The sequence below is a fragment of the Polyodon spathula genome, chromosome 3, assembly GCF_017654505.1.
Source record: "Polyodon spathula isolate WHYD16114869_AA chromosome 3, ASM1765450v1, whole genome shotgun sequence".
Classification (NCBI taxonomy): domain Eukaryota; kingdom Metazoa; phylum Chordata; class Actinopteri; order Acipenseriformes; family Polyodontidae; genus Polyodon; species Polyodon spathula.
The window spans coordinates 25,964,567-25,978,497 of NC_054536.1; the positions used below are offsets into that span (position 1 = coordinate 25,964,567).

The 13,931-nt window shown below is 37.0% G+C and overlaps 1 protein-coding gene across 7 annotated transcripts in view; it reads right to left on the reverse strand.

Annotated features, from left to right (window-relative positions):
• rbms3 (RNA binding motif, single stranded interacting protein) overlaps nucleotides 1-13,931 on the reverse strand; it is a 362,894-nt gene that overhangs the window by 17,405 nt on the left and 331,558 nt on the right. For 6 of the 7 annotated variants that reach the window (XM_041244820.1, XM_041244822.1, XM_041244824.1 and 3 more), the window contains 3 exons: nucleotides 10,304-10,400; nucleotides 8,779-8,829; nucleotides 269-379 (listed from right to left, as the gene is read on the reverse strand). In XM_041244820.1, coding sequence (XP_041100754.1) covers nucleotides 269-379; nucleotides 8,779-8,829; nucleotides 10,304-10,400 — 259 coding nt within the window. The remainder of the gene's footprint in view (nucleotides 1-268; nucleotides 380-8,778; nucleotides 8,830-10,303; nucleotides 10,401-13,931) is intronic. The other variant, XM_041244823.1, reaches the window with a different exon arrangement.

Here is a 13,931-nt window from a genome sequence, read left to right on the forward strand (position 1 = left end):
TGCTGCTACCCACATGCTTTCTTTTGGCTCATCATCAACATTCCATCTTTAAAAAAAAGTCAACATTAAACTACCAAAGGCAAAAAATATATATATATTCTTAAGGCTAAACATTCCTGTTCGACTACAAACAAAGAGATGGTAAAGCACAGGCCACAAGGTGCATCCAGCGTAGGCGATTCTCGCGTTGGATTTCACCAGTGCTTTAACAGCAGACAGACACAAAATAAAAATAAATATAAATAAATAAATCCAACCAGTAACTTACTGTTCCTGTTGTACCCAAAGAGAGATGATTCATTTGTTGAGTGAGAGGACCCATCATACTGGCTGGCGGCATTGACATGGTGTGGTCCATTGCTGGGGTTATCATAGCACCCTACGAAACACAAGGACCACACGTCATTATCAGTGTACTGAAACGTTCTCCTTCCAGCCAATGACTCCTCATAGCTGACAGGAACTGAACAGCGTAATTAATCTTTCACCAGAATTTCAGCAGAAACCGAAAAAGAAATAACACTTTTATTATACTACCCAGCGTTATTAGCCCAATTCCTTTTTTCCAGTGTTTCGCTGTGTTGTAGAAATATACAATATATGGAATATGAGTGGTAATATAATCATTCAGTTAGGAACAAAAACAAAAATCATCTGTCTTATATTGTTGCTGCTCTGGGATATAATCACACATGACTGGTCTTATTTGGTCAATGTAGAGTTGATTTTACGTACTGGCACAGAACAAACCAATGACATAATCAAAATAAACCCTGTAGTGGCCCTTTTGAAGCCCACATGCACAAACTGTACCACAATAACTATGAACAGCAATAAAGCTGTGTGTTTGAGGCCTCGGCTCATTCATTCAGAATGTATCACACCATGATGTTAACGTGCATAGTTAATTTACCATGTCATATAGGCTTCTGGCTACAGTACTCCACAGGAAACCTTCCAGGTCCATTTTGTTTATATTCTCTCCTTATAGTTTCAAACATACATCTGTCTCCCTCCATGGAGCCATCTTGCCTCTTGTTATCTAATTCAAGAGGCATTTCCCTGCTACAACCCGCAGCAGCAGGAAGTTATGGGCCACCCGAAGCACCATTGCAGTTCAAGAAGAAAAAAACATTTCTGTGTTTTTTCTCTACATGCTGATAACAGACAGGTAACGCTGATCTTACGAAACATGAGCTCTCTCCTGAGGTCTTAGGAAACTACCGCCCTATACCTTTTTTAGCCAAAGTAATTAGCTGACCAACTTTATGACCATCTCAGCAGTAATGATTTGCTGGAGAAATTCCAATCTGGTCATACTACTGAGACTGCTTTACTGAGAGTTTGCATTGATCTTTATATGGTTACAGACGCTGGTATGCTTTCAATTCTTGTTTTGTTAGATCTCTCTGCAGAATTTGATACCATTGATCCTAAGATTTTGTTAAACCATCTGCAGTCTCATGTTGGTCTTTCTGGGAAAGTTCTAGATTGGTTTGTTTTCTATCTATCTCACCATCTGCAATTTATTTCACTGGGCAACTGCACCTCTGAAACAGATGCTGTACAGTTTGATGTTCCTCAGGGCTCTGTTTTGGGCACTTTGTTGTTCAGTGTGTATATGCTACCTATTGGGAATATTATTAGGAAATGCAATCATGGCTTCAATTTTTGTGCTGATGATACGCAAATCTATGCATTGTTTCCAGCACAGGCAGATATAAATACTCTTACAAAGGGTCTAACTGAGATCCAATCATGGTTGAAAAAAAACCCATAACAAAACTGAGGCTTTGTTAACTGGCTCTAAATTGGGTCTAGTGGAATTTGAACCCATCCATATTACTTTAAATGGCAATTATACTAGAGTGAACAACCTGGGTGTTACCTTGGACCCTGAGCTTTCCTTTGATTTCCATGTTCTGATATCAGAAAAGCACTCTATCATTTGAGAAATGATTCCAAATTGAAGTCTGTGCTGGATACCAGGGATGCAGAGATGCTGATACATGCATTCAGAACCTCTTGTCTTGATCATTGCAGTTCCTTGTTTGTTGGTAGACCTGTCACTAAACTTAAAAGGCTTCAGCTTGTCCAAAACGCAGCTGCAGACTGCTTTCTTTCACTCATTCTTCTCATCATACTATTACTTAGGTCCTTACATTGGTTACCAGTAAGTTACTGAATTGATTTTAAAGTTGCCATGATAACTTATAAAATCCTTCATGGATTAGAGTCATCCTATCTCCAAGAGCTTCTAACTCTGTGTATTCCTATTCGTTCCTTAAGATCAGAAAATGTAGAATTTTTAGTTGTTCCAAAAAAAATGTATTCCGATTGACTTCAGGCAGGTTGAAACACTGGACATTGGACAATGTCCAAAACATATTTTTTTAATGTGCTTTTATATAATTAGTTGAAACTGGAGTATTTTGCAAATATGAGCTCTTTTGTTTTATTTTTAACTTTGTACAGTGCTCTGGGATGCCATGGTATGAAGGGTATATATATATATATATATATATATATATATATATATATATATATATATATATATATATATATATATATATATATAATACATTTGCATTGTACTGTATTTGTTTTTCCAAGGTTTTGTTTTACAACTAGTGACAGATACAAAATTATAAATGATTCACCTTCCTCTGGTATAGTTCCCTCAGCACTTAAGGTAGCTGTGGTAAAGCCTATGCTTAAGAAACACAGTTTGGACCCTAAAGTCCTCAATAACTACAGGCCAATCTCCAACCTACCATTCTTAGATACAGTTCTAGAGAGAGTTGTTGCAATTCAGTTACAAAAAATTCTAACTCTAAATGGTATATTCAAATAGCTTCAGTCTGGTTTTTGTGCTGCACACAGCACCGAGGTGGTCCTTATCAGAGTTGTGATGATCTGCTGGTAAGCTCTGACTCAAGCTTTCCATCCGTTTTAATTCTTCTAGATCTAAGTGCTACCTTTGATACTGTAGACCATTCCATCCTACTGAGTCATCTTGTTCATTCTGGTTCAAATCTTATCTTTCTGATAGGGTTTGGTTTGTCTCTACTGGGGAGGTAAAATCGGCATTATCGAAGTTGTCTGGTGTTCCACAGGGCTCCATTCTAGGTCCTTTGCTATTTTTATTATATGTGCTATCGTTAGGTAACATTATCCGCAGACATGGAGTGAACTATGCTGATGATCCCTAAAACCAGGAATTTCTTCTGCCTGGGTGTTATTAGCTACTTGCCTTACATACATCAAGCACTGGATGTCACAGAATTTTCTAATGTTGAATTCAGATAAAACAGAGGTTATGCAAGTGGGCTTGCAGAACCAACTAAAAGGCAATTTGGGATTACATGAGCTTGACCCTTGCAGTCTCTCTTAAACTTAAACTAGAAATTAAGAGTTTGAGGGGTCATCTTTAATTCTGATCTCTCATTTGAGACTCATATTAGAGAAGCTATAAATAAATAAATAAATAAATAAATAAATAAATGCAAAAGAAAAGCTTCAGAATACAGGCACATTACCTCAACTACTGTAAAGAAAATCTTTGCCTTTTTCTTATAATATTGTACAAAGCCAGAGGGTGGGACTGCTTGGTTGTAATTAGTTTCCTGGAACTAGTAGGATTAGTTCTCTGGTTGTCTGTTGTAAGAGTAAGACAGCTTTCCAAGGTGATCATCGGCTTGCAATTTGTCAAATCTGGTATGTCTAATTTAAGTTATAGTTTACTATTGTATTTCTTTGCGTTATGTTACTATGGAAACCCACACAAGAGTGCAGGTATATACTGGAGCAGAGCATTCGTGGCCTCTTTGTTTCTTTTCATCAATTTTTTGTTTTATGGTTTCGCCATCAGGTGCTTCTAAAACTGCTAGTAAACACATGCACTTGCACAAAATTATCAGTTGTATACAAGTGGTTTGTGTATGTTTTACATACCATAGTTACCCCAGTGTGCTATGTAAATATTACAACATCGTAACTACACTGTAATTGCAATGTACGGTTAAAGGGCCTGTATTTTGAAGTGTATACAATTTATGTTAAGGAACAAAATGTTTACTTGGGCTTGTTCATAAAAGAGACTCTAGCGTTTCTCTTCCAGCACTTTTCTCCCCAGCCCTGGAGATGGCCTCATTCTTAAAGAATGTCAGTGAAAGATGACTTTGGCTTCTGTCAGTGACGGGGATATACAAAAGCAGTACATATGTGACAGCTTTCCAAAGCATATGTGTGTGTGTCTTATCAATTACAACCCCAAGTACAGTGCTGGGAAAGCCAGCCAGTCTGAGACGAATGAGTCATTTGGGACCTTACAAGGTCAGGAAGAGCTCTCTTGTCTTTCTGAGATTCATATCAATAGGAAAATGCTGGCTGGCACAGGCATTAATTAGAGACATTGTACACAAACACAAATAAAATACCCGTTAAAGCAAACTTGGGTTTGATTAATTTCAGTCGCTTATTGTAAATTACTTCTTACAATATGAATTTGCTTAACACAAATTTACTGTTAGTATGAACTTTTTTGGAAAATAAGAATAGAGTTAATTGCCTTAGTGTGAACAGCTGATGCAAAGGATATTTAAAAAAAATGCATCCAGATTAGCGCCTCTGTACTGTATTTTAGTGCTGTTTGGGACTACTGATCCTATGATGCATTTTGTGTTGCCACAGTGCTAACGTATCAATGCAATTTCCACGAAACAGTGCAAAAACATGGCTAATGCGCTACCATACAAGAAAAAGAAAAAAAAGATGTTGCAGATTTCAAGATACCCCCGAATACTTTAACCAATTTGATCAGTGCTTGATGTTGAGGACGCCTGGGTTTTGTGGTTTAAAAATGCCCGTGATCCAAATGGGACAGGCAGGTTTCAAGTGCAGTTAATTTCCAATGTAAACTTATAAAAAGCATTTCAATAAAATGCACAGTACTTTTAAATGTACTTTTGATTGTGCTGTAATTACCATAACTCCATTAAAAACTGACAGTATACATTTGACTTAGACTCCTGAGAATATGAATTAGTGTAGCGTTCCAGACTAAGCTCATTCACAGTAAAATAAAAATAAATATAAAAATAAATAAATAAATAAATAAATAATTTAAGATACTGATAATATTTGTGTGTGTGTGTGTGTGTGTGTGTGTGCCTATTGTTAATTGTTTGTTATTGTAAAGGGCAAATGTAACAACCTGTTCGCCAGTGTTTGTTCATGGTTGGGAGATTGTGTTCACGTAAGAATGAATGTATGTTAATTGATCTCTGTAAGAATGCATGCTTCAGTGAAACTCCACTTGCGTGTGTTGTGTTATAGTAAAGGTATTTTTACTGTTTAATTGCTTACGTGCGGTTGGGAGCTTTGGGGTAATTGTGTAGTTATAGTTCACAGGGTATTTAATGGGAAAGGGTGCACTGTGTGCCAGTGAAGAGTTGAGAGTTGAGAGTGGAGATACGGTAGTCGTGTTTTTACAGAAAAAAAAAAAATTGCTGTTCATGCTAGTTCGCACCAACGTGTTTTGTTTAGTGTTTTGTTTATTTCTGGCCATTGCTGAGTTTCTTTTGTGTTTTGTTTAAAAGCATGTTTTATATTATTTATATAAACGTGAGCCCAGCAGTTCACATTTACACCCCGCAATCACAGCATCCTGAGTGTTAACTTCCTGGTCTGACCACGCCCACATCGGCCGTCAATCACAATCTCTGATTGAGCCTTCATATACCTCTCTCTGAATATAAAAACACAATACAAATACTAAAACTTGTACTTTTAAATTATTTAGGTTTTATTCCAGAGAAAATAATCCATGCAGAACAAAAAAGGCAACAACTGCACGAAGTATAAATATAACAAATGAATAGACTTTTAGTAAATCTTGTACCCAGATCTTAACAAGCTCTTTTCTGCATGTTTGTTCTTGTTGTTTTTTTGTTTGTTTTTTTAATTCCTTGCTTCTGATTATGTACTGCTAGTTGATGTAAAAACATTGCATATCTTTCTCACAACTGAACATCAGCCCCCAGTATCTCATCATGTTTGCATCCCCTGTTTGTGCACTGTAAGTATTAACGTACAGACTTGTCTCCAAAAGAAAGCCTTAAGCTTATTGCTGCTTACTTTGTGGAGTAACTCAGTACTGACAAGGCATTTATACTAGAACATTAATGTGGTAAAAAAATAACTTATTCAAACCACTGCCGGGTATACAGTAGTATCAGAAAATTACCTGGTCACATTTACATATGTTTTTTTATATAGAGCCAGTATATTAGGTACGCATTTGTGCTGTACTTTTTACTGTGAATATTTCTAGGTTTATTTATTGATTTTAGTACAACTTACATGCAAATGACACCTGATGGATGAAAATGAAATGCCAGAATCTAGTATGGGAGAAAGACTTAATTAAACAACAGATGATTTCCTTTGCCAGCCCCCTGCCCGTTTAAAGCAATGTAAGAACTGAATACTGCACCTTATCAGAGTCACTCAGCAGATCAAGTTAAAAGTTTATAAAGAAATATTTACATTAGTTTTCACACATTGAACTCATGACTACAATGAGTGCAATTACTGCTTTCCTGACAGCTCCACAGGACCAAAAGGGCATCATGCTCTCTGTTCTTAATGTGTAACTTCAAACAACAGCCAGGGAGAACATGTTTTATAGCTGCACCTATTATTTATTTCTATGATAATGTTAAAAAGGTTGATCCTGAGCTGGTCAGTTCATTTTTCACTTGCAGTGGTGGAAGATGTTATTTATATCCTAGGCCATCTGTACTTTAAGAAAATATTATTTACCAGCGATTCAAGAAGCGATTCCCTTTTTATCCAATGAGCAGCAGTTACGGGCCTAGTTTCAAGCACTAAACGTCTTGACAGACCTTCCAGATTTCAAAGGAGGTCCCAGGTGGGAAGCTTAGCAGCATTAATAATTTAGTGAAACGTGTCTCATTTATAAGCTGGTAGCAGACAAAGTCACAATCGTTTTATTTTGTTTTTGCTTTTTTTTTTCATCTGTTAAAGAGCGAACTGCATAGCAATAAATATACCTCTTGCTTCTGCAGATGTAAACAAGACTGAAAAGATATTTCCACATTGCTTCTAGCAATTGTCTGGTTTAGTCCAAGATTGTTTCTGTGTTTAAATCCACCACCATACTGAAGGTCATTTTCAATGACAGAACTAGGATTAAGTTCTTCGGACTGAGCTAATCAGAACAGTATGGGCAGCTATCTGTACTACATCCATATTATAATACATACATATTGGCCTATTAGATCAGCTAAGTGGTCAGCAGTTTTGAGAGGAGATATCTTTCCTAGACACGCATGCACTTCTGCAGCGATTCAAGTGTTAGGTTGAAGAATACACTGGGCAGAAAAAAAAAAAAAAAAACGTGTTCACAACGTCCTGCTGTAAAATAGTGGTTGCTAGTATAGTTTAATAAGGTCAGTCTTATCAGTAAACATTAGAGCAGTAACCCTGAGTGGTAGCAATGCCAGCACTTCATCTGATTAACATTCTACCCTCTATGCAATGTTGGATAGGGTTATTTTTGTTATTACCGTACCCTTTGAATTAAGCTCAGGGGAGTTCCTGCAAAATGAATAACTCTGCAATAAGCAAGCATCCTTCTCAGTGCTTGAGATGCAAAAAACAGGTTTGTATTATAAAACACTCTGTGCAAACAGAGAAGCAAATTGGCTGCAAGAGAGCGGCACACTTAAAAGAAAAACAAAAAGAAACACAAAAAGCCCTATCGCACTTAATGTGGAGAGCTTCACAGCTAACCCGTCAGTGTACCAAATTTTTTGTTTTTTAAGCAGATGCCATGCTGTGAAGGTTACACATTGATCCTTGTTTATCTCGGTATACCGTATTATATTTACAGAAGTAGGGCGAGGATGTTCCCAGGCAGGTTAAACCTGTCTCTATTGCAGGGTGCTAGGTGCAGCGCTCTTCAGATTGAATGGGCTATAAATGCTGTGTAGCCTGGGAGATAAAAGAGATTTCTGATTGGCTGTGGCAAAACACAACATTCTCCTCCATGGTTCAGTTGGAGTCTTTACTGTGGGTTCTTCCAGAGCACCTGTCACCCAATACAAATGAGTTCTACTAACAGGCTGTTGGCTATATCATGTTAATGAAAATATATGTGAAATTCGGGATTGCCATTGGCAGCTTGGACAAACCATTGCCCCCTTTTGTGCTGAGCGTCTGAACTAGTGAAACATCTAACCACAAATGATTTTATCTGTAAAGATTCTGTATACTCAATATTAGTTTACTAGTCTGCTCTTTTAAGTGGAACTGTTTCCTTGATCTCTACACAGATCTATGGTGTTAAAAGAGTAACCAAATATGATTGAATAAATCTACTAATAAAATCTTCCTTTTCATACAGAAGTGTTTCTAAATTGTTACTAGTTTATTTTTGCGCTACTGCAGTAAATTAGGCTTCACTATTCAAACACAGTAATTAGATAAACTGGCGAGACATGATTTTCCACATCTTTCACCACTGTGCGCAGCTAGTGACTTATTAGAAGTAGATGGTTAACTTGCAAAGCACAGTAATATAAAACATGCCACTCTATTATCTGAAACCCAATCATCCAAAACCCAGGATTACCTAATCTACTGTCATACCACTGTCAACATGAGCAATGCAACCTTATCCAAACACGCCATAATCAGAACACAATCTGTTGCCTTTGCATGTGCAGGGAAATGGGCTATGGAACAACTTACTGTTGGTTGCATAACATAGGACTGATGAGGCATCCATGAGGTGCTCTGGACCTGTGAAAAGAAAATGAGTGCAATCAGAAAGCTGGTTGTCACGAATCTTTTCAGCCATACGAAAATCAAGTATACTGGACATGTATTTGATTATGTTAGATATTGTTTAAATTAAGTCTTGAATTATTTTTTTTAAATGACTTAATTCCTGCCTAAAATACCATATTAGATCACTCAGATTTTAATGGAAGGCTATTTGTTTTGAAGGGACTGTTGTTCTTCACTGAAACACCACAAAACCTGTTAAGTCAGCAGTCAGGCACAGTGTTTAATCAAGCTGATCAGGTGCAAAGAGTAAATTGGAAATTACCACATTACGTGGCAAAGCCTTTAAAACTTGTTGTATAATTAACATCTTTCATTATGTTTCAGTGAGGAACCCAAGTCTGCTCAAGAAAGATGAGTGATTTAATACACACATATATACACTGAAACATTCAAGCCCAGGGTATAATGTTTTTTTTTGGCCATGATACAAAACAAATGGCCGTTTCACAAAGGCTTTACATTGTTTTTTTATGGATTAAATAAATCTGTATATATTTTCTTTAATCGCTGTCATAAATACAAAGCCCCATTGTTCATTAAAAAAATCTAGAAAGCCACATTGTTTTTTATTTCCTTAAAAAACAACCAATGTCTAAATGAATCCCATCAGGGGTAGAATATCAGCAGTCACTGGGATACAGTGGAGGCTGTTGTTAGCATGTCTTACTTCACACTGCTCCATGTTGCTACGAGTGTTAGGAAGTGAACAGATGATTGTCAAGAAATCAGTCCACACTATCTGATACATACTGGAAGCTGAATTTATGAGTGTGACCAGAGCATGTATAGCTGAACTTTAATTCAAAGCATGAAACTAACAATTTTGATTTCATTGTTTTTCAGAAATTCGTCCTGTTCTCTCAACGAGGCATAATGCTTCCCATTGTGATTTTCGAACAAAAAAATGATGGGACAGGTTCTCTAAGAGAATTCTGGCATTACCTTCCTCCATAGATTGAAAGTACAAACAAACAAACAAACATTGAAAAAACAATGATTATCATTACAATAAAAAAGAAATCACTAACAATTATTTACAGAGTAAGTAACTTCAAACTTTGCACAAAGTTTTTACTGTTTTTCTTTTTTTTTTACTATCCCCTTTTATCTTTATGCTTTCTCAATCATTTTACTGGTTCTAGTTGTAATTTAATTCTGAGTTTTATTTTCCTGGTGTAAATGGTATAAACTACCCACTGCAGCAACAGGCTTCGATACAGAGGGACCAAACCATTCACAAATGAGTACTGAATAAAATACAATTCTGTTAGCAGCTGTTTTCAGTACAGAACGTTTTCCTTACTGGACATTCCCAAATCCACCCACAAAACAGATGTCAATTGACATCATGCTTTACGAGAGATAAAAAAAAACCCCTCTCTCAAGTCCGCCCACTCTTTTGATTTATTTGAGGTGCATTACCTACCTGATATGTTGAAACCGGAGAAGCAGCAATGAACGGGGTGATTGATGTCTGTGCAATCATTCGATTTGTTGCAATACTGTATGGTGACGAATAAAATCTGGAAATCAGAATAAAGGGAGGAGTCTGAGAAGCAGAGAAACAATACTGATTGATGGTTTTGTCATGTTCTCCTACTCCGTGTAGTAGGGGGGAAATAAAGGGTTAGATGTGGGGGTTTTATGCTCATTAAGAAATAAAATAACAAAACTGGATTGGTGATTTCTGAGCTCTCAGGTTGAGAAGACCACTGGTTATTATTATTATTGAATTATTTAGCAGATGCATTTATCCAAAGCGACTTCCAGAAATTAAACAAAATATAAAAGTATATAAGTTGCAGGCAATAAAAATGCAAATCAAACAAATATATACAATATATACAAAATAAATATAAATATAGGACAATAGAAAAAGATATATAAATAGACAGCAAGGGTTTTCATACATTGGTACCATTCTGTGTTATTTGAATGCTCCTTTGTACTTCTTATTCTTTCAAATCAATGACATCTGCAATCAGCATGATCTGGAAAGTCTTGAGCATTTGTAGCCTTCAGTGACCCTTACAATCTCTTATCTCGGCTGAGAGAAGACAGGTTTTTAAAGCCGTAGTAACATAACAGTGTTTTCATTATTGCTGTAGTTTCATTTTTGTCCTTCCCAAAGCTGTCTTCATCTCCTTGTCTACTACAACTCAACCCAATCCCATCAGCTCAGCATAACTGACGGTAAAACAACCCAGTTAACCCAAGAGCTTAATTTCAAAGAGGAAACCCAGCTCAACTATTCAAAATGAGACTACCACTATACCTGTAGTTCCTCGTGCCAAGTTATCAGCGAGACTCTATACAGCACGGATAGTTTAATTTTTTTTTTAAGGTATTGGCGCAGCAAAAGTAAATCAGCCAAAAGCACCATTTCACGTTTAATTTGTAGTTCCCAACACTCTTAGGTGAAATGTAGAAAAAACTCAATACCTGTCATACAGTAAGAGAAATAAATAGCCAAAGGTAAAAATGTCCTCCTTCTTTTTCTCCTGATTTTTGCAGCCCCCAGACACTTTTATTGAATACATACTGATTACAGTAGTTTTATTGTGTGATTTAGAGGGAGAAGGATTGCAGTGCAGTGAGGAGGAGGAGGAGGAGGAGGAGGAGGAGGGGGGATTGCAGTGCTAGATGATTAAATGCAGTGGTAATCCTGACAGTAAAATACTGTACTGTAATGTCATTTTAATTCAAAGACCATTGCACGTAACAGTTAAACTAGGCACCTTCACAAGACGATCGTTTCTCAAGTATACTTAAGTTTTGGTTTATTTTTGTTACTACTGCTTCCTTCTGCCTCTGTGCTCCCATCACAAAGCTATCAGTGAAACCATTTCTATCGAGGTGTCATTAACTTTAACAAGCAGTTAACCAATTGACATTATCCACAATTCGTTATGGAAATGGCGTGCATACATGCGTTAACTCGTGACATCTAGTGGTCAACCCATTACAGTGCAGCCCGGGACTTGTTATCTGTTCAGTTTGTCTCTTCTGTCTTTCATGTTACTTGTATTGTAAGGGGAACAGATCACGTCATTACTTAGCATGATAAGGGGGAGTGAATGAATGAGTGGGGAGAATGTGCATTGCTGTTTTCAGGGGTTGCAGAGCATGGATGTGACTAGTTGATGAGCAGGACAGCGGCAGGAAACGACGGGAGGTTATATAAGGGGTGCACAAGCCTGGGGACTGGAGACAGTCCAATGTTGAACTTGAATGAGAAACTGTGGGTGTGACTGAGTGAGCGTGTGAGCTGTGACCGGAGAGAATATGCAGTGAAAGTGCCAAGACTAAAACGTAGGTTATTATTTTGGTGCAGTGAATTCCGGCACCTGACAGGAATTCTCTGTAGTTTCAAACAAACCAAACGTTTTGAGAATTCAACACTGTCTCCCTGAAGCAGGAGTACTACTTCCTAAATATGAAAACGTTACACTATACTAAATAAATGGATCAAGCTTATTATGATAGTTTGCACAATCAGATGAAAGCTTTCAATACAATCGGGATAACACATAATCATTATTTACAAAATCTTGTTTGTCTCGTTACTCGTTAAAAACTGGAACATTATTGCTATACTACTTGCAAATGTTGTGAAATGGAAGGACAAACCGTGTGGCGTGAAAGGTAAAACATCTGCATTACAAGCTGCATTGGAATCATGACTTGGGTTTGATTCCCACACAGGGTGTTTCTTCATTATTCTGATACAGTAGATATTATATTATAGTGAACAACCTGCTAAACAAACATTTCTTCAGGTCCCAGGGGGGTTCGTTATAATGAATTTAGACTGTTTATATAAAAAAGGCAGGATTTGAACCCTAACTAGTCATACTTCCACACCACCTACACAATCGCTACACTACATAGATCCATATCTTAACCCTTTCAACCTATCCAAACGACAATACATTGCCTTGATATAGGATGAACAATTTTGCTATTCCAGTAATGTGTGTGTTATTGTTTCTACTAACTTGGCTTGTGTTTTTCAAGCAACCTGCATCAAAAACACAAGTTAGTAGAAACATTTGGGGCAACCTTGACCCCCACCACTTTTACAGTTGTGCCTATTTGCTTGGTGCTGGCCTGGGTTGCCCCAGTGGTTTCTTGAAACTTAGTTTGTGTTTTTTGATCTCCACATGGCTGGCTTTTGATAATTGGTGTTTTTTTTGCACATTTCCAATGTGTTTTTGTTTCAGTATTCCTGCACAAGCCAGACAGAGAAACTAGTTGGAGACTAAGTATATGCTTTTTTCAGCTGTCAAATAAGCTCAAAGTATAGCATCATGCTGCTTTGCAGAGAACTCGTCCAAAGCAGGACTGGCCTTCAGAGATGCAGGAGGAAGCAGGTGTTCTGGACACCCTTCCAGCCCATATGTTGCACATTTACAGCTCACTAGCATCGATTATTCCTATAGCTACTGTAGGTAGAAACTTTGATTATACTATATGTTATAATAGACTGCTCAGGAACTTTCAGCCAATTGGAGCGCCTTTATTTCTGGAGCTGTATGGCATTATACATCTCAAAGAAATCCCATTTATGATATAAATTGTAACATGTTGAGTTTCTAACGTACGTTATTCTCATTATCAGTATGGTTGATGTTATTTCCTTGAAAAAATGAAATAATAGAATATAATAGAAATAATTCTGTTTGTTTGTACTTCATAACTCATGAATGAGACTGGGTTTTTGCATATGCTGGCTTGTTGTTCAGACTCTCTTCAGGGGAATGTTCAGAGCAGGGTTGTGATGTGATAACAGTCTACGTTACAGATTCAGTGGCACAGTACATTTTGTTTAGTGGGTGGAGTTCTGAAACTGCAGTAAGACTGGTTTCCATTCACGGGATATCTGTGGTTATGAGTTTCACTTAAAAGCAAGCAGCTTTAAATTACATTTTCTAACTTTTTTTGTTCCTGCATCCTTAACTTTTTATGATGTTTGCAATTATGCTGAGTAGTTCTTATTGCAATTACTCAAATATTGCGTTTTTGGTTTTTGATAAGTCTGCTAACATGCTTCG